We start from the raw sequence: 20,473 nt of genomic DNA, 5'->3' as shown, positions 1-20,473 counted from the left end.
AGCCTGGGAGGGGCTGGGGCCACCCCAGGTGAAGAAAACCAGTGTGTGTGCATGTGTGCATGGGGGGGGGACGTGCAATCCCATGGCAAGGCCAAAGGGGCATGTCCAGCTGTGTGCTCCTGTCCTTCAGCAGGTGCATACTGGACTGCTAACAAGTTCGTTTATTCACTACTTATTCTAACAAGTCTGCTTTGATATTTAAATAGCTGACCACAGGAGTTCCTGTTGTGGCTCAGCAGGTTAAAAACCCAACTATTATCCATGAGGATTTGGGTTCAATCCCTAGCCTCCCTCAGTGGGTTAAGGATCCGGCATTGCAGCAACCTGCGGTGTGTAGGTCAAACACTCAGATTGGATCTGGTACTGCCATGGCTGTGGTGTAAGCCAGCAGCTGCAGCTCTGATTCAACTCCTAGCCTGCAAACTTCCATATACCACAGGTGTGGGCCTCAAAATAAATAAATAAATAAATAGCCGACCGCAAACCCACCACCTCCACCTGCCAGCCCAGGAGCTCAGGATGTTTCTACGCTTCTAAGCCATAGAACTGTTGTTGTTGTTGTTAATTATGGCTGCACCTGTGCCATGTGGACGTCTGCGTGCCAGAGACCGAATCCCAGCTGCAACTTTGGATCGTTAACCCATTATGCCAGGCTGGGGATCAAACCCACAACTCCACAGTGATCTGAGCTGCTGCAGTTAGGTTCTTAACATGCTGCACCACCATGAGAACTCCCCAAACTGTTGTTTTGTTTAGAACTTTTAAAAATTTTATTGGAGTACAGTTGACTTACGATATTGTATTAGTTTCAGGTGCACAGCAAAGTGCATCAATTATAAATATACATCTCCATTCTTTTTTCCCATATAAGTATGGTTAAGAGAACATCCAAGAACGACATCTGATGACATATGAAAGTCAGATGAAATTTAAATTTTGGATCCATAAATAGTTTCATTGGCACACAGCCGCCTATCAGCTTACACATCCTCCTTGGCTGCTTTCCTGAAACAGTGGCTGGGACCAGTGGGCCGCCCCCGTGCAGACTAACGTTGACAGGGTGACAGCCTCACGTCAGCCAGGAGCGGCGACATTTTCATCCCGGTTTTACAGATGAGGGAAGGGGGTCCTGGTGGCTGGGCCATGAGCCAGGAGCGGGCACAGAGCAGGGGAGGGGGATGGGAAGGGGGGCAGAGCAGGCAAGGTGGTACCTTTCCGGGGGGACGACCACCTTGGGGGGGCTGTGCAGGTACTGTTTGAAGCGCAGCTCGAAGGCTTGGCCCACGGTGCTGATGACGCTCTGGGCGAGGCCCTCGCAGCACTCCAGAATGTGGCAGGCTGCAGGGTCATTATCCAGTGTCAGTGCAGCCTTGACTGGCTGACCCGCTCCAGCCCACAGGGCCCCGCTTGCACCCAGCGGGCCTCACCTCTCTGGTTGATGGGGTCCTTGGCCACATAGGCCACGTAGTCCGCCATGTCCTGGGGAGAGAGGGAAGCCCAGGGAGGATTCTCAGCAATGCAGGGGTGGAGCCGATGGCCACAGGGGACAGAAGGGCCAGAAGCCACCCCCCAGTCCCTGGTCTTACCGTGTCACCACCTGACGCGAAGGAGATGGACTGCATGTGGTGGTTGGCGATGATCTGGCCAGAGAGAGACCACAGTGACAGGGCAGCCGTTGCAGGGTGGGGGGCTTGGGCCAGTCACTGGACCAGGGCCACAGGGAGGGACCAGAAGGACAGGGAGGTGGGAATGGAGCCGTCTCCTGGATGGCATGCCAGGATGCCCTGGAGCCCTGCAGCCAGGGCAGGACACAGAGGCCCGAGACCATGCGAGCACACGTGCAGGATGACAAACCCAGGCCTCGCTGGTGGACACCTTCACACATGCTTACCCAAGCTCCAGGCATAGACACATCTGCTAAAACCTGACAGAGACCACACCCCTGCACACACTTTCCTGTGCAGACACACACTCTCCCACACAGATTCTGGACACCAGCTGTCCAGAGACACAACCACCAACACACATGCAGATACATTCGAGCCCACCTTCACACCTTGACATGTCACACGGTGGCCCTCACACCCTCCCACATGGACTCCCAGGCACACCACATGCACAGACACAATCAGACACACACCCAGGTAGCCGTGGAGACGGACCCATCAGAGGCTTCTGCCTGACTGCACTGTCAACCCCCGCAGCAACACCTGTATGCCCTGTATTGCACGCTCATTTGCATGCTCACTTACATCCCATTGCTCATTTGCACGCTCATTTGCATCCATCTGCTCATTTGTGTGCTCATTTGTGTGCTCATTTGCATGCTTGTTTGCATCCATCTACTCATTTCCATGTTCATTTACATTTTCTTTTGGTTTTTATCCACTTACTCGCTTGCATGCTCATTTGCATGTTTGTTTGCATCCATTCACTCGTTTCCATGTTCATTTACATGCTCATTTACATGTTTGTTTGCATCCATTTTCTCATTTGCATGCTTATTAGCATCCATCTTCTGCTGCCAATTACTGCCCTGAGTGGTCATATCCCTCCAAGTGAGCAGCAGACTTGGCCAAGCAGGGCTGAGCTGATGCACCAGACACCTCTCCAGGTCCCCCAGCGTTTGCTCAGCCTGTCACCCCATGGGGATCCTCAGGGCTCCCCCTGCTGGACCCCCTGCTGACGTCCTGGTCTGCAGATGGGGTGAGCGCAGCAGGCCCTACAGAGTCCCTGTGGAGATGGATGTGCAGGCTGCTCCTCCCCCATAGCTTCCTCCCCAGGGCGGTCCACACCCTCCTCTCGGGGGCTCTGGGCTTGGCTCCCCTCCTCTGCATCCCCCACAACCATCATAGGTTAATGCTTATATCAGACCACAGATCACAGCCCCAGAACTTCCTAGAATCTGAGTGCTCTCTGGAAAAATCCCAGTTCCTCACCATGATCCTTGCTAACCTCCCCAGCTTCAGCTCCCCATGGAATGACCTCTGCTTGGCTGTCCTCTTCTCACCTCCCCCATCGGCACCAGCATCACCACCTCCAGGAAGCCCCCCATGATGCCCCTGCCAGATCACAGCACCCTGGACATGCTCACAACACTTGCCTGGCCTCACAACCCTTCCTGTAGGTATCCCCTCATTCCTGCTGTTATATTTTGGTGGTTTGTTTCCCCCAGAAGATTCCAAGCCTGGGTCTGTCCCCTTGGGCACTGAAGATATTGGGGCCCAGTCCTTCTCTGTGGAGGCCATCCTGAGCACTGTGGGGCATGGAGCAGCACCCCTGACCCCTGCCCACCTGATGCCAGGAGCCCCTATTGGGACACCTGTGGGGCTGTGAGGGTGGCAGCTGCATCCAAGGCAGGGCCTCCAGGTCTGTATGTCCTTACCAACACCTGCACGTGAAACACGGGCCTGCACCCACCACCCCTCCAGGCCTCACCTCCGTGAGCCCACCCAGCTTGCCTGGAGTGGGGCCGCCGGAGGCTGAGGCTGGTGGCAGCACTCACCTGGCGTGTGGCCGGCACCGAGAGGTTGAGGCCATCAATGGAGATGCTGACCGCAATGCTCATTCCCGCGAAGCGCAGATTGCTCTTGCCCAGGATGGAGGCCAGCGCTTTGTTGGGGGCCTGGTGGTGGGGCATGGGGAGGCTGTAGGGAGCAGCCTGGGCACCGGGGAAGGTAGGTCCCAAAAAGCTCCAGCTGGGGCAGGTCCCAGGGCAGCCATGTGCCCCCCCCACTCATCCCACCGGGGACCACAGCCCTTACCCACCTTCTCCCCTCACCCACCTTCTTCTTCCAGGAGCCCCGGACTCCAGGCACGGCCTCATGGAGCCGGTTGATGGCTTCCCTGTGTGGGCGGAGGTGGGGAGGGGGCTTAGAGAGCTTGGAGGGGAAGGGGCAGGAGCTCAGAGAAGGCTGGGGGGTCAGAGGGCCATGTGCAGTGGACCCTGAAGGAGAGGGGCTGGGAAGGGGGTTGCTGAGGGATCAGAGGCACAGATCGAGTGCTCCCAGCCACCCACCCCATTTGCACCTGGCAGACGGCCCTGCCCTCAGCTCTTCTTGGTCCATCTTTCTCAGTGACCCTGAGCCACAGCCCATTGGAAAGCACAGGGGTCAGATTCAGGGGGGCTGACACAGCCCCTTGAGCCTGAACCCCAAGTTGTATGTGGCATGAGAGGATGACCTGTGCTCTGGACTCCCCAAGACAGGGGCCAGAACTGACCCCCAAACAGAACGGGACAGACTTCTCTGAAACCACCAATCCCTGGGGAGGGGTTGGAACTTTTACAGCATCCCAAAAGTCAGAGGGACACAGGACAGGCTCTCAACAGTGTTGGTGCCACGAGGAGAAACTAAGCCCTCACTCCCAGCAGGTGGGAAGGAAAAATGGGGCAGCAGCTCCTCAGAAAGCAAAGCAGAGTCACCACACAGCCCAGCAATGCCCCCCCAGGTGCACACCCAAGAGAACTGAAAACACGCATCCACACAAAACCTGTACATACATGGCCACAGCAGCACCACTCGCAATAGCCAAAAGGTAGAAATCACCCAAATGCCCATCACTGCAGAAGAAGTGAACACACATGTCCTCCACACAGAGAAGCATCACTCAGCCTGAAAAGGAGAGAAGCCCCGACACTCGCTACCATGTGGATGGACCTGGAGACCACGATGCTCAGAGAGAAGCAGACACAGGACACCCAGTGTGGGATTCCACGGATGGGAAGTGTCCAGAACAGACACATTCACAGAGACAGAAGGTGGGTTCCTTCCTGGTTGTCAGGGGCTGGGGCAGGGATGCAGTGACTGCTCATGGGAATGGGGCTCCCTTTGGGGAGACAGAATTAGATAGAGGTGATGTTTGCGTGACTCTGCGAAGTAGCATAAAACATCAAATTGTACAGTGTAAATGGGTGAATTGCTTGATATGTGTATTATATCTCAACAGAGATTTTTAATGCCTACAGTGACTGGATGAGTCAGGGTTCAACTTGCAAAAAGCTGTGGGTCCCCTCCTCCTGCCTCGGCCCTGGTTGTTCCCATGACTGGGCAGGGCTCCCGTCCAGGCAGCTCTGAGTATCATGAAATCAACATGCCTTCTCTGTACTGGAAAAAATCAGGGACAGTGGACAGGCTCCCAGCACCTTCCAGCCCTGACCTGAGTCACAGCTGGGGACAGGCCAGCACCCACCAGTCCACGTGTGCCGGGACGTCTTCAATACCCCTTAAGAGATGCACACACTCTGAGGGACATGCTGTCACCTGAATTAAGGAGGGAATCTGGGATCTGGAGAGCAGGGAGGGCATGTGGGCAAGGACAGAGCTGGGACCCGGCAGCACACCCACCCTGGCGCCAACCCGGAGGCTCACCTGGTGACCTGGGTGCGAGTGCTGAAGTCCAGGGAGCGCATGGAGCGAAGGACTTCGATGCAGCCCATGTACTGGGGAGAGAGAACAGGTCAGCGGGCGTGTGCTGGCACCCCCACCAGAGCCCAGCGGGGGACTGGCCTGGACCCAAGCCCTCTTCCAGGGAGCTCTTTACCCTCTCCTCCTGCCACTCCAGCGCTCCACCCTGCTCTGTCCTCTCCCCAGCCTGGCTGCCTCAGGGTGTCTGCATCGCTGGCCCTGCGCAGGCCCTATGCCGGCCCTTCCCCATCCATTTGCAGATGTTCCTTCCCCATCTCCAGGCTCAGGGCCCATCCTCTGAGCTGCCCTCCCGGACTCTGGTTGTTCCCCAGAAGCTGGTTGGTTCTTGGCAGGCCAAGACAGAGCCTGCCATTTCTGCTCTTCCTGCTCCTCTAGAACATAAGCCCAGGACCATGTAGTGGTGACCCTGCTCACATCTGCATCCCCAGAGCCCAGGACAGGGCCTGCAAGCAGGCTGGACAGAGACCACCTGGCCCATGAAGCCCAAAGCATTGACTATCTAACCCTTTCCAAGAAAAGTGTGCCGAGTCCTGCCCAACTACCATTTGCACAGGAGGTTATTCAAAATCTCCAGGACAGTGCTGATGGGCAGGAGGCAGGAATAACATCAGAGTCTGGGGTTGCATGTGCTGCAGGGCACAAGCTCTCCACTGAGGTATCAGCACTGCTGGAAGGGGACCATGTGTTTGTCATCCGATTCCATTGATGTGAAATGTCCAGAACAGGCCCACCACAGACAGAGAATGAGACCCTGGTTGTCAGGGGCTGGGGAGGGGAAAGGGAGTGAGGCTAATGAGGTTGGGGCTTCCTATTGGGGGGATGGAACATTCTGGAACCTCTACACAGAGGTGATGGTTGCACAACCTTGAGAATGTACTAAATACCACTGAATGATGAGCTTTTTTTTTTTTTTTTTTTTTCTTTTTCTTTTTACAGCTGCACCTGCAGCATATAGAAGTTCCCAGGCTAGGGGTCGAATCAGAGTTGCATCTGCCTGCCTACACCACAGCCACAAAAACGCCGGATCCTTAACCCACTGAGCAGAGCCAAGGATTAAACCCACATTCTCAAGGACACTGTCAGCTTCTTAACCCACTGAGGCACAATGGGAACTCCTGAAAGATGATCTTTAAAATGGTTAATGGTTAATTTAGTTACATGAATTTTACCTCCATTTTTAAAAAATGATACATGGGAGTTCCCGTCGTGACGGAGTGGGTAACGAATCCGACTAGGAACCATGAGGTTGCGGGTTCGGTCCCTGCCCTTGCTCAGTGGGTTAACGATCCGGCGTTGCCGTGAACTGTGGTGTAGGTCGCAGACACGGCTCAGATCCCGCATTGCTGTGGCTCTGGCGTAGGCCGGCAGCTACAGTTCCGATTCGACCCCTAGCCTGGGAACCTCCATATGCCGCGGGAGTGGCCCAAGAAATAGCCAAAAAGACAAAAAAAAAAAAAAAAAAAAAAGATACATGCACACACTTTGATCTTGAAACTCCATTGCAAGACTTTATTCCACAGTTATGCCAGACTGTGGGCTCCCAATGTGTGTACAAGTGGCTCTGAGGGGCTCCGCGCCCCCACAGGACTGGAGCTGGGACAGGGGCGGGTACTGACTGTGAGCTCCCTCCCACCCCTACAGCCCACACAGAGCTGCGGAGCACCCCTGACCCCCTTTGCCCTAAGCCCCCCAGTGCTGACCCCAGGGTTCCCTGCCACCCTTCACCCGCGCCTCCCTTCCTGCAGGACCTGGAATAATTAGCGAGAAATTGGAGACACCCAAAAACTCGACACTCCAGGGTTGTAAGACCCAACACAGGATGCCAGTGAGGTTGGAATTTCCAATAAACAATGAATGTTTTCTTCGTATAAGTATGTCCCAAATAATGCACGAGACAGGCTTCTACTGAAAATTATTCCTGTTCACTAGAACTTCAAATTTGACTGAGAAGCCTGTATTTTTGCTAAATCTATCAAACCACAGTACTTGGAATGGAAGAGTTTGCAGTTGTAAGAAACAAAATTTTTAATGTATCTATATGAAATAATCTCCAAAACACTGCACCAAGTGACAAGAGCAAGGTGCCAAGTAGAAGGCACAGTGAGTGGCTTTTGTGGGGCCAAGGAAGAGTGTATGCACAGCGGGTACGTACAGTGTGTGTGTGTGTACGCGCACACTTGTGCGCACGTGTGCACGTGCGCATTCACATGCACATGTGTGGGTAGGTAGCTCTAGCAGGACACCATGGCTGCTTCTGGGGAGAGGAACCAGATGCCATTGGTGGACAGTAAAAATGGCCACAAGTCACTCCCCTCCCCAATCCAGGCCCAAAGTTGGCCATGACACAAGCAGAGGCCTGAAAGGCACCTGTCACTGGAGCTTGCTCCCCTGCTGCTCTCGGGACCCCACGACCCTGCCAGGCTAGCCTGCTGGAGGATGAGACATGCAGTCCACCTCTATTTCCCAGCGGACATGGAGTCAATCACCATGTGAATGAGGGGAGCACCCAACCCCAGCCGACACAGAGCACCACAAGAAATAATGAGTGTTTGCTGTTTCCACGCACTAGGTTGTAGGATGGTTGGTTAACTCGACAGTGACCAGGGAAAGAGAGGAGGCAAGCCAAGCAAAGACCCAGGCAAAGGGAACAGCAAGTACAGGCCAGAAATGGAGAAGAGATTGGAAAGAACACCGACTCACTCCAGCATGGCTGGAGCAGAGAAGCCAGGAGCAGCAAGAGATGAGAGGACATGGGGCCCTGGAACTGTGATGAGGGCTTGGGTTTCACTGTGAACAATGGGGGCTATAGGAGAGTTTTAAGCAGGAGGATGAATGGATGTGTCTCACCTTCATTGGATGGATGATGAATGAGTGATGGATGGATGAGTGGGTGGATGATGGATGGATGATTGACCGATGGATGGATTATGGATGGATGGATGATGGACAGATGGATAGATGATAGATGATAAATGATGGCAGATGATGGATGGCAGATGGATGGTGGATAATAGATGATAGTAGGATGATGGATGAAGGATTATAGACGGATGATGAATGATGGATGATGGATGGGTGATGGATGGATGATGGATGATAGATGATGGCAGGATGATGGATGATGGAGGGATGATGGATGATGGATTATGGATGGATGATGGATTATGGATGGATGACAGATGGGTCATGGATGGATGATGGATGGATGAGGAATGATGGGTGGACAGATGGATGGAGGGACAGAGAGACAGATAGATCAGCACAGACTACATGCCAGGCATGTTTTAGACATGTGGAATCTCAAAGGAATTAACTGTGGTGCCTGCCCCAGAGGGGATTCTCACACTGAGTGGACAGCTTTGATGGGGCACTGGCTGCTCAACAGGTACCTTCCCTCTAGCAGAGTATGTGTCTGTGGGGGTGTCAGTGCAGCGGGGCCCCAGAGTGAGGGGTTCTAATCACCCTAATTAGTGTACAACCCACTCTCGTTGTGCAGCTAAAATCCTCCTGGTGCCCCCAGCCCCTCCTGGATGATGTGAAGGCACAATTTAACTGCACAGGAGAGGAGATGTGATGGAAGTCCCCATCATGGAGGGCGGAGCACAGACTACAAAGGCAGGGAAGGTAAGCAGGAGGCTGAGGCGAGTGCCAGGCAGTGATGACGTGTCACATCCAGACCCTGTTCCTCTAAGCACCCTGCAGACACAACCTGAACCTGCTCCACCCAAATCCTCATGCTACAACAACAGTGTTACTTCCAGGGAAACAGAGCCCTGAGGATATCAAGTTACCTGCTAAAAGTCACAGCTCGTAAGCGGCAGAGCAGGATCTGAACCCACACTCTGGGCTCCAGAGTATCAGCCAGCACTGCAGGAGATGGTGGAGGCTGCAGCAAACTGCATATTCTGTGGCCAGAGGTGCCCAGTGCTGCCAGAACACTGCAATCCAGGGCTTTTGTGTGAAACCCCCAATATGTAAACAATGAAAAGAAACTGAATTTATTTATTTTTTTTTTGGCCATGCCTGTGGCACATGGAAGTTCTCAGGCCAGGGACTGAACCCATGCCACAGCAGTGACAATACCTTATCCTTAATCCACTGCACCACCAGGGAACTCCATTTATTTATTTTTATTTTTATTTTTTTAGTCACACCTGTAGCATGAGGACGTTCCCAAGCCAGGGACTGAACCCCTACCACAGTCGTAACCTGAGCCACAGCACTGACAATGCCAGATCCTTAACCACTAGGCCACCAGGGAACTCCTAAATTTTAATTTTTAAATAGGAGGCAGGAAAAAAAAGGCAGAGGTAGGAGTTCCCATTGTGGCTCAGAAAGTTACAAGCCTGACTAGCATCCATGAGGATGTGGATTCGATCCCTGGCCTCACTCAGTGGGTGAAGGATCCGACATTGCCATGAGTTGCAGTATAGGTTACAGATGCGGCCCAGATCCCACATTGCTGTGGCTATGGTGTAGGCCAGCAGCTGCAGTTCCAATTTGACCCCTAGCCTGGGAATTTCCATATGCTGAAGGTGCAGCCCTTAAAAAAAAAAAAAAAAAAAAAAAAAGAAGGCAGAGGTCAAAATCAGCACTGGGCCTGCCAGGAAGCAATGACCTCTGACCTAGAATGCCAAACTCTCCAAAGGTCAGCTGTAGTGTGTTGAATGGTGGCCCCCAGAAGGGTATGTCCACATCCCCACCCCCGCAATCTGTGAACAGAAACTTATTGAAGGGAATCTTTGCAGATTTAACTGGGTTAAGAATGTCAAGATGAGATGGCTCTGGATTTAGGATGGACCCTAAATCCAATGACAGACGCCCTTTTAAGAGAAAGGCAGATGGAAGTCTGAGACACAGAGATGCATGGAGAGAGGTGTGGAGTTGGAGGTGGGGCTGCGGCCCCCAGAAGCCAGGAGTCAGCCTGGAACCAGCCTGCCAACATCTTCATTTGGATGTCTGGCCTCTAGAACTAGGAGAGGCTACATTTTAGTAGTTTTTATTTTTTTATTTTATTTTATTTTAATTTAATTTTTACTTTGCTTTTTTAGGGCCGCACCCATGGCATAGGAAGGTTCCTGGGCTAGGGTTCTAATTGGAGCTACAGCTGCTGGCCACAGCCACAGCCACAGCCACTCCATGTCTGAACTGCGTCTTCGACCTACACCACAGCTCATGGCAACACCAGATGCTTAACCCACTGAGCGAGACCAGGAGTCGAACCTGCAGCCTTATGGTTCCTAGTTGGATTCGTTTCCACTATGCCATGATGGGAACTCCCATTTCAGTATTTTTAAACGGCGCAGTTTGTGGTCATTTGTTATAGCCGCCCCAGGAGACCAACAGAGAAGGTCAGGAGGGACCCCAAATGGATTGGTGACCCACCTTCCCTTTTGCATGTGCAGAAGGAAGCAACCCAGAGCCCACCCCAGGATGTAAGGGAAGAAACTGATTTATAAGTAGTGAAACTGAGGCCCAGAGAGGGGAAAGGACCCAGCCAAGCTCACACAGCACACCAGGGAGACACAGGACAAACATCCGGCTCTCTACCCTCGACCCCTCACTACCTCTGTAAGCTGTGCCATGAGCCCCAAACCATTATTACATAGTATTTTCATCTTAAATAAACTCTATTTATAAACAAAACTAGGTTCATTTCTAAAGGAAACTGAGGAAACAACTCAAATGCCCATCCACTGATGATGGATAAATAATGTGGCCCCTCCACACACAGGAGCATCACTCAGCCATAAAAAAGAGAGAAGCAGCACCAGATACTCCCTATCACATGGATGGACCTGGAGACCATGATGCTCAGTGAGAGAAGCAGACACAGAAGGACACACAGTGGGTGATTCCATGGATGGGAAACGTCCAGAACAGGCTCATCCACAGACACAGAGAGTGGGTTCCTAGTTGTCAGGGGCTGGGGTGAGGGATAGGGGTGACTGCTGATGGGGATGGGGTTTCTTTGGGAAGATAGAATGTTCTAGAATTAGATCATTATGCGGGTTTTACAAATCTGTGAATGTACTAAGAACCACTGAATTGTACATCTTAAAGAAGGAAGTTTTACGACATTAAATTACATCTCATTTTTTTGAACGTGCATGAGGAAAAAAGGAAACTGCACATTGCCACCAGACACCTCGGGTTTGATGCCTAGTGGCATCAAATGGTTTTCCAATAACCATTAAAATAAACATATCATTCTCAAAATGAAAGTGTCCATCCAGGCCAGAATTGTCCATTTTGGCTAATATGAGTTAGTAAAATTTTGTTGGGTACGAGGCTATTTGAAAAGTCTCAAAGTCTCCCTCCCCAGGTGAAGTTCAAACAGGACTCTGATGGTAGGGGCTTTGGGGGTGCCAGTGAGGGTCCAGGCGGCCTGGAGCTGCTACATGCACAGGACTGTCTTGCACACTTTAATGTCATCCATCCACTTCATTTCTTTCTTTGGCCAAGCCTGCAATACGTGGAAGTTCCCAGGCCAGGGACTGAACCAGCGCCACAGCAGCGACAACAGCAAGTCCTCAACTGTTAGGCCACCAAGGAACTCCTATTCTTCCATTTTGAAAGTCTAACCAGAAAAAAAAAAGTACATCCCCACAGATATGTAGTACTTATCATGGAAACAAATGGAGCTGTTACCAGGGAGAAATGTCCCCCCCCACAATGAGTGCATTAGTCTTGGGAGGGTGACAAAGCACCACACCCTGGGCAGCTTAGAACAGCAGAGAGTGGCTGTCTCCCAGTCCTGGGGGCAGGCGTCCAAATCTGTCAAACTGGCCGACTAGGGGAAAGGTCCTTCCTGCCTCCTCCAGCTCCCGTGATGGCCAGCAGACCTTGGCTCGCAGATGCACCCCTCCAGTCCTGACCTCCTTGGCCACCTGGCCTCTCCCTGTGTGTCTTCGTCCAGACTCCGTCTTTTTTTTTTTTTTTTTTTTTTTTTTGTCTTTTTTGTGTGTCTGCCTTTTTTGTCCTTTTTAGGTCCACACTTCCGGCATATGGAGGTTCCCAGGCTAGGGGTCCAATTGGAGCTGTTGCTGCCGGCCTACACCACAGCCACAGCAATGCCAGATCGTTACCCCACTGAGCAAGGCCAGGGATCGAACCCGCAACCTCATGGTGCCTGGTTGGATTCGTTTCCGCTGCACCACGACAGGGACTCCCAGACTCCGTCTTCTTATAGGAACACCAGTCACATGAGATCTAGGGCCCATCCTGCCTGAGGATGCCCTCGTCTTAACCACATCCCACCTGCAAAGACCGTGGTTCCAAATATGCCTGACATGCACAGCCTGAGCCTATCTCAGCAAATGCTGGCTGAGGGGCAGCCTGCAAGATTACTGGGTCGTCCCTGGAGTTTAGCACTGGGACTCCCTGCACTGACACCAGTCCTGGGCCCCCAGGGACTTCAGAACATCCTCCTGGACGCTGACGTATGTGAAAAAACCCTTCACAGTCACCACCACAACCCAGCTGCATGTTATACAGAACTCAAGCATGTCATGCAGGGCGTTTTGTTTATCTTTTTACTGTGGCAAAATACACATTAAATTTACCATCTTTAAGTGCAGAGCTCAGAGGCATTAAGCACATTCACGTTGTTGTGCGGCCATCCCCACCATCATTTCCAGAACTTTCTCATCTTCACAAACTGAAAAAAGCCCTGTCCCCATGAAACACTGACATCCCAGCCCCTCCCTCACCACCTCCTTCCTGTCTCTGTGGCTCTGACTCCTCTAGGGACCTCCTGGGAGTGGCATCAGACAGTCTTTGTCCTTCTGTGTCTGGCTTCTCTCACTGAGCATCAGTCCTCAAGGTCCATCCATGTTGGAGTAGGTGTCAGAATCTCCTTCCTTCTTCTTTTTTTTTTCTTTTTTCTTTTTACTTTTCAGGGCCGCACTCGTGGCCTATGGAGGTCCCTAGGCTAGGGATTTAATCAGAGCTTCCAGCCTATACCACAGCCACAGCAACACCAGATCCAAGCCGTGTCTGCAACCCACCGCACAGCTCATGGCAACGCCGGATCCTTAACCCACTGGGCAAGGCCAGGGATCAAACCTGTAACCTCACGGTCCCTAGTCGGATTCATTTCCACAGCACCACAACGGGAATGCCAGAATCTCCTTCCTTTTTAAGGCTGAGTTATATCCCACTGTGTAGCTGGACTGCAAAGTGTTTGTCAGTGGACATCTGGGTTGTTTCCACCTTCGGGCTGTTGTGATCCTGTTGCTGTGAACATGGGTGTACAAATACCTATTTGAGTTCCTGCTCAGATCCCAAAAAGGAAAAATACTTATTTTCTACCCTCGACGTACACACAACACACAAACACACCCTCAACCTCGCTCATTCCCCCAGTCATATTTTATAATCCTCAGGCTCTTTGGGGTGCATGTGAAGAAGTAAAATTTCTAGGAGTTCCCGTCGTGGCGCAGTGGTTAACGAATCCGACTAGGAACCATGAGGTTGCGGGTTCGATCCCTGCCCTTGCTCAGTGGGTTAACGATCCGGCGTTGCCGTGAGCTGTGGTGTAGGTTGCAGACGCGGCTCGGATCCCGCGTTGCTGTGGCTCTGGCGTAGGCCGGTGGCTACAGCTCCGACTGGACCCCTAGCCTGGGAACCTCCATATGCCGCGGGAGCGGCCCAAGAAATAGCAACAACAGCAACAACAACAACAACAACAAAAGACAAAAGACAAAAGACAAAAAAAAAAAAAAAAAGAAGTAAAATTTCTGGATTGTAGAGTCATTCTATGCATAACTTTGTGGTATGGTTTTAACACACAGTGAAGTTAATGAAACTTGTATATTGACAGAAGGCTTCGTTTTGTGTTGCTCAGGATTTTCCAGGAGCTGTCCACTACTTTGGAAAACCACATCGCTTACAGCAGCTCTAACAGCAGTACCGAAGTTGCCAGCGTAACCCCCATTCATCTGTCACATGAATGGTGGCTTCTGTGCTTCTAGGAGAGAGAAGCCTACACCTTTACACACTGAAATAGATTCTACATTATTGTGAATTGCTGTCATTGTGTTTTCCTTTTTATTGCCATTTTATTCCATCACATTGATTTTAGGGGGAAATAAACAAGCAGATGGATGTCACATATTTTCCACGTTCATCTCAGGATGGGGAGTTAGGAAACACTGGTTCTAAATGAACAGTGGTTAATCCAACAGGCGTGCAAGCAACTGGCTTCAGCAGGTGGTTCTCAAACTTAAGTGGGTGTCAAAATCAGCTGGAAGGCTTGTAAAACACGGATCACTAGGCCCACTCAGGGACTTTCGGATTCAGCAGGTCTAGGGTGGAACCTGAGAACCGTGCACTTATAACAAGTTCCCAGATGTCTAGGCACCACACTCTGCTCAGCATTGGTTCAAGCCAATTTGGTGGCCCACCTCCCCTGCCACAAATGGCGTTTGACCTCTCCAGCCAACCACGGGTAGGAAGGAGTACAAAAGGGATGGCCTTCTCTTTTTCCAGTGGACATGGTTGGATCTGAACACGATACTTGGGGCTGTGGCCACTATTTTGTGACCACGAGAACAGCTAGGCCGGCACGCTGAAAATGGCAGTGCAAAAGAATGGCAAGACCTAGGTCTTCAGGGACGTGGTCGAGTCGTTGAATGAATCACCCTGGAGCCAACCTGCCCCTTGCCTTCAAGAAATCAGCTGCATTGGCAGCTAAAAACACCTGTGCCCACTTAACCTGCGGGGTCCCCAGCACACCACCATCTATGAGACCTGCCTTCAGGAAACACTGGGCCCTGGGACAGCTCTAGGTTTCTCTGTGTCCCATTCAAAACCTTCCTCGTGAGGAACCCGGAGAGGACACATGTGAAGGCACCTTGAAAAGCAGAGAGGGCTTGTTCGTGGAAGGCGAAGTGCCAGGTATGGAAACAGCCACGGCGGAAGGACACAGCACAGGCTCTCAAAGACCCCTGCCGACTAACCGCGCGCTGCGCACGGATGCCCCCTCCCCCTTCTTAGAAGGTCGGAGGCCCAGGCAAGTGTCCGCTTAGAATCGAGTGGTCCCACGGGGGCCGCGTGACAGATAACCAGCTGAGCTTAGCTTAAAGTGAAGCAGAGTTAAAGGTGAGTTCCTCAGGAGCACCGGCCCCCTTCGAGAGCGCTTGTCCACACCTAGCTACCAATGGCACAGCACAGATCCAGAACATTCCACAGCTGCAGAGGGGTCCTCTGGGCGGCACTGGTCTGGGCTATGCCCACGGGCGATTTAGGGAATGTCACAGGACACAGTGGGGATTTCCCCGGAAAGTCATCGTGATTCACAAAAGGAGCTAGCGGGAAGGGCGCTCTCTTTTGCAAGTCGAGGGGACAGAACAGGCATGGCAAGGACCAGGAAGGGTGCATTAATTTTCAGGGGCGACTGTGACGAACTCTCAGACTGCGCAGCTCAAGACAACACTCTTCCGCTTCTGGAGGCAGAGGTCCTCATCCAGGTGCGGTGGGGCTGGTCCTTCCGGAGGCCTCAGGGGAGAGATGGTTCCTCCTTTTCCAGCTGCTGGAGGCTACGAATCCCTGGCTTGCAGCCCCTTCTTCCATCCTCACAGCCAGCAGGACAGCACCTCCCAACTCTCTCTGCCTCTGACCCTCCCACCTCACTCTTATAAGGACCTTGTGACAACACTGCTCCCCCTGCCCCCGAGAATCCAGGACCACCCCCATCACAGGGGCCCACCTGCAAAGTCCCTCTGCCATGTGAGATGTCACCACTACTGGTCCCAGGACGAGGACAAGGACATCTTTGGGGCCGACCACCTTGGTATTTGTTCAGGCTCTGTGATAGGGGCCTAAGCTCTGGGTCTGGTCCTGAATCCTCACCCCATACAAGCCCACCTCTGTGCCCTGGTTTCCCCACCTTTCGTAAATGGGGACAGCACAGCCTCTCTCTTGGTGCCCAGGGTCAAACATGCCATTCCGTACATCTGCTCCCACCTTGACGTCGTGCTTCTCTGAACCAGGAGGGGACTCCCCGGCTCTCAGGACACCTGGGGGATGTGGGTGCAGAGTGACAGGGGCTCCCAGGGGCTGGTTCAGGCTCAGGCTGGAGTCAGAGCTCCACATCCATCAGTCAGCAGCTCCTGAGGTCTCCATCTCCACCACAGACGCTGTGGTCCCTTCTCCCCATGCCAACATCACCCCAGTCCAGGGCATATCTCTGCTCAGCCAGCCACGCCCCAGCCTCCTCCTGGGTCTCTGTGCGGCCCTTCCATCCACACCTCCAGCCCATTTCCACAGGGCCACAGCAAAGACCCTCTCAGCTCCAATGCTGCCCTGCAACCCTGCTTAGAACTGTCCAAAGCCGGAGTTCCTGTCATGGCACAGTGGAAACCGAATCCGACTAGGAACCATGAGGTTGCGGGTTCGATCCCTGGCCTCACTCTGTGGGTTAAGGATCTGGCATTGCCGTGAGCTGTGGTGTAGGTTGCAGACACGGTTTGGATCTGGCATGGCTGGGGTGAAGGCCAGCGGCTACAGCTCCAATTACACCCCTAGCTTGGGAACCTCCATATGCCGTGGGTGCATCCCTCAAAAATACAAAAAAAAAAAAAAAAAAAGAACTGTCCAAAGCCGGGCTTCTCCCCACACCCCCAAATCTTATCCCTGTCCTTGTCTCCATTGGCCCCACACAGGGTTCTCCTGCTGATCTGCAAACCGCCAGCTGAGCTCCTGCCCAGGATGCTCTCTCCCCAGTCATTTCATGTTTGAGCACTTCATGGCTTTGGGTCTTAGCTTAAATGTCATCTCCCAAGAGGCGCCTTGCCTACCAGCCCAGCTAAAGCAGCACTCCACCCCCCTGTTCATCTCCAGCTCTGACAGCACTTGATTTTAATTTTTGCATGGGACGCACCAATATCTGGCTTTCCCTGTTTGCATTTTTTTTTTTTTTTTTTGTCTCTTTTGGGCCACACCCACAGCATATGGAGGTTCCTAGGCTAAGGGACGAATTGGAGCTGTAGCTGCCAGCCTTTACGACACCCACAGCAGCGTGGGATCTGACCAGTGTCTGTGACCTACACCCCAGCTCACAGCAACGCTGGATCCTTAACCCACTAAGGCCAGGGATTGAACCCAAAGCCTCATGGATACTAGTCGGGTTCATTAACCACTGAGCCACGATGGGAACTCCTGCTTATCTTTTTTATTGACTGTCACTCCCTCCCTCTAGAAACCTAAGCCCCATAAGAGCAGGGATCAGCTCTTTCTCATTTCCTACCACACCATCAGCACCTGGAGGGGGGTAGGCTTGCTGCATGGATGAAAAAGTCAAGATCACTGGAATAATCCAACAGCTTGCACCCCTACGACGCAAGTGTCTGAACTCTGAACACTCCTAATCCCCATGCTCCTGGCCAATGGGCAGACAATGGTCTGCCCTTGAGGGGCTGTGGTGTGAAGCCCAAGCATCACCCAGGAGACATCTTGCCATGAAATCAGGCTCGAGTCCAGGGAAGCTGAGATTCAACAAAAAAAAAGGGGGCCACAGCCAAGTGAGAAGATGCCAGGAGAAAAAAGACAGATCCAGAATGTGGGGCAACCTGAGGCCTGCAGCCAGGCCTGAAGCTCTGCATTTCTTGCAGCCTCCTGGGGCTGCAGTGCTGGACCACAGATGGAGGAGTGAGGGCCTGGGGTGCACAGAAAGTCAAGGCCATTGGGGGCCACCATAACAAAGCATCACAAATTGGGGGCTTAAAACAACAGAAAGCTAGGAGTTCCCACTGTGGCGTAGCAGGTTATGAGCCTGACTAGTATCCATGGGGATGCGGGTTAGACCCCTGGCCTTGCTCAGTGGGTTAAGGATCTGGCGTTGCTGTGAACTGCAATGTAGGTCACAGACACGGCTGGGATCCCAAGTTGTTGTGGCTGTGGATGGCAGCTGCAGCTCCAATTCAAGCCCTAGCCCAGAACATCCAAATGGTACAAGTTTGGCCCTAAAAAAAAAAGAAAAAACCAGGAATCTAACCCTAACCCAACAGTTCTGGAGGCTAGAAATTGGGGATCAAGGTGTGGCAGGGCCATGCTGTGGGTGGAGGACACTCCAGCGAAGGGCCCTTCCCACCTCCCTCAGCATCTGGTGGTGGTGAGTGGGGACCCTTGGCTTGTGGACCCATCACTCCCTTTCTCCCCCTTTGACAGGTGACCCTTCCCTGTTTGTGTTATAACCTCCTTCTTCTTACAAGGACACCAGAAATTGCATTAGGGATGCCCTCACCCAATGTGAGCTCATCTTAACTTGATGATATCTACAAAGACTATTTCCAAAGAAGGCCACATCCATGGGTTCCTAAGGTAATGAATATGCAGGGATACCACTCTACCCAGTGCGGGAGGAGGGAGGAAAAGAGGTGTTGCAGACTGTAGTAAAGGAAGCAAAGACAGAACAAGCAAATGCAAACTCTGAAACCTCCAGGATCCCGGTCCAAAAAGTAGACAGGCTGCAAATACTGTCAGACCCTCGATGTTACAACGAAGTGCGGGTGGACAGCCTGCATGGAAGCAATTCACAGAGGTCATCCCTCTTGCTTACCGATGGTTCATCGGAAACTACACACAGGCCAGAGATGCAGAGCGGGGAGCCTACAACCCGTGTAAAGGCGAGCCACTCGTTACACGTTTCTGCGCGTCCGAAAAGTTCATGATAAAACCAGGACACATAAAGACCCATGTCTTTACCTCTCCTTCCAGTCTCCTGAGCCTCACATCTCCAATCCTGGAGCCAAGCGGAGGCAATGGACCTTCCAGTAACCCCCTCCCCGAGCCCCCACCTCAGGCCAAGGTCTCCAGCTCTGCGGTCAGAGGAGCTTTCGGTAGGGTCTGAGTGCCAGGATGCACCCAGCCTCGTCCTCACTCCCTAGACTCCCCCGCCAACCCGAAGGGGGTCTACGCTTAACATGCGCATGCGTGACCCGCTCCCACCATCCGCCCTCTCCCCGCCCCTCCCCACGTGACGCCGTGGGAACCTGGACCCAGCACCTCCTAGGTGGGGGCGACCAGCTGAGAGCGGGCTGGCGGTGGGGGTATGGGGTGATGGAGAGAGGAGGAGGGACGGAGCCAAGAGACCTGGCTCTCGGGGTCCAGGGTTGCAAGAGAAAGAAGTGGGGGATGGGAGCCCCTGCTCCCAGATTGGGGCTCCAGGGAGGATGGGATCCCAGGGGTCCCACCGGCGCACTCACCCGAACGATGTAGGAGACCCCGGGCCCCAAGACCCTGGCGTCTGGGTGTAGCCAGCCGTGCGCCGGCTTGTGGATGAAGCTGCCCTTGCGGATCCACTCGTCCGCGGCGGCGTCCGGGGGCCCGGCCACTCCCCGCGCGCCCCGTGGCCCCCGAGTACCGGCGGCCCGGCAGCGGCTGAGAGCAGGCAGGGGGCAGGGCGCCGCGCAGCGCGGCTCGCAAGCACCCAGGACCGCGGCTGCCAGCGCCGGGACGCCGGCCGAGTCGGCCGGCTCGGGCTCAGGCTCGGGGTCAGTGGACCCCGCGCTCCCCGCTGCACGCGCCGCTGCGGGGCCGCGGCCCAGGAACCCGGCAGGGGCGGCGAACTTCCACTGCGGCATGCGCGGCAGCAGCGCGCAGAAGGTGGTGGGCGCCTCGGGCTCGGGGGGTGCAGGGGGCGCGGGGGGCGCGCGCCCGCCCGGACCCTGCGTCATGGCCGCAGCCGCCCGACCGAGCCCGACCGGGCGCTGCGCCTGGCGGGGAGGAGGCCCTCCCGCTCCCTCCCGCTCGCTCCCGCTCGCTCCCCGCCCCTGGCCCGGTGATGTCATCCGTCCGGCCCAGCGCGCAGCCGCGGGGGGCTGCGCCCTTGGGACCCCCGGCCCTCGGCGTCCAGATGCTTGGTAGGGAGGCTGGGGAAACTGAGGCCCTACGAGGACACAGGCGCTGGCATGAGTCGGGTAGCCAAGGAGGGAGAGAGGTTCCGAATCCAGGACCCAGGCAGAGACCCCCTTACTTCGCCCCCCACTTGTCCCCAGGTTCCTAGGACAGAGGTGGGAGAGCCTTATAAATAGCTTCCTTCTTCC

General features: G+C 53.7%; 1 protein-coding gene across 2 annotated transcripts in view; it reads right to left on the bottom strand.

Annotated features, from left to right (window-relative positions):
• SHC2 (SHC adaptor protein 2) overlaps nt 1–20,173 on the bottom strand; it is a 31,654-nt gene extending 11,481 nt beyond the window's left edge. Inside the window, exons 1-7 of one of the 2 annotated variants that reach the window (XM_021084309.2) lie at nt 19,634–20,173; nt 5,370–5,440; nt 3,786–3,846; nt 3,506–3,625; nt 1,587–1,640; nt 1,428–1,479; nt 1,212–1,338 (exon numbers count right to left, since the gene is read on the bottom strand). In XM_021084309.2, coding sequence (XP_020939968.1) covers nt 1,212–1,338; nt 1,428–1,479; nt 1,587–1,640; nt 3,506–3,625; nt 3,786–3,846; nt 5,370–5,440; nt 19,634–20,104 — 956 coding nt within the window. In that variant the 5' untranslated portion in view covers nt 20,105–20,173. Of the gene's footprint in view, nt 1–1,211; nt 1,339–1,427; nt 1,480–1,586; nt 1,704–3,505; nt 3,626–3,785; nt 3,847–5,369; nt 5,441–19,633 lie in introns of those variants that run through there. The other variant, XM_085013579.1, reaches the window with a different exon arrangement.
• Between the last annotated feature and the right edge of the window lie 300 nt (nt 20,174–20,473).

The sequence above is a fragment of the Sus scrofa genome, chromosome 2 (genome assembly GCF_054392235.1).
Source record: "Sus scrofa isolate SSC_HxYL_T2T_F1_AM1 chromosome 2, Sscrofa_HxYL_maternal_Yorkshire_Landrace_v2.0, whole genome shotgun sequence".
Taxonomy (NCBI): Eukaryota; Metazoa; Chordata; class Mammalia; order Artiodactyla; family Suidae; genus Sus; species Sus scrofa.
This window is presented reverse-complemented; position numbering and strand designations above follow the sequence as displayed.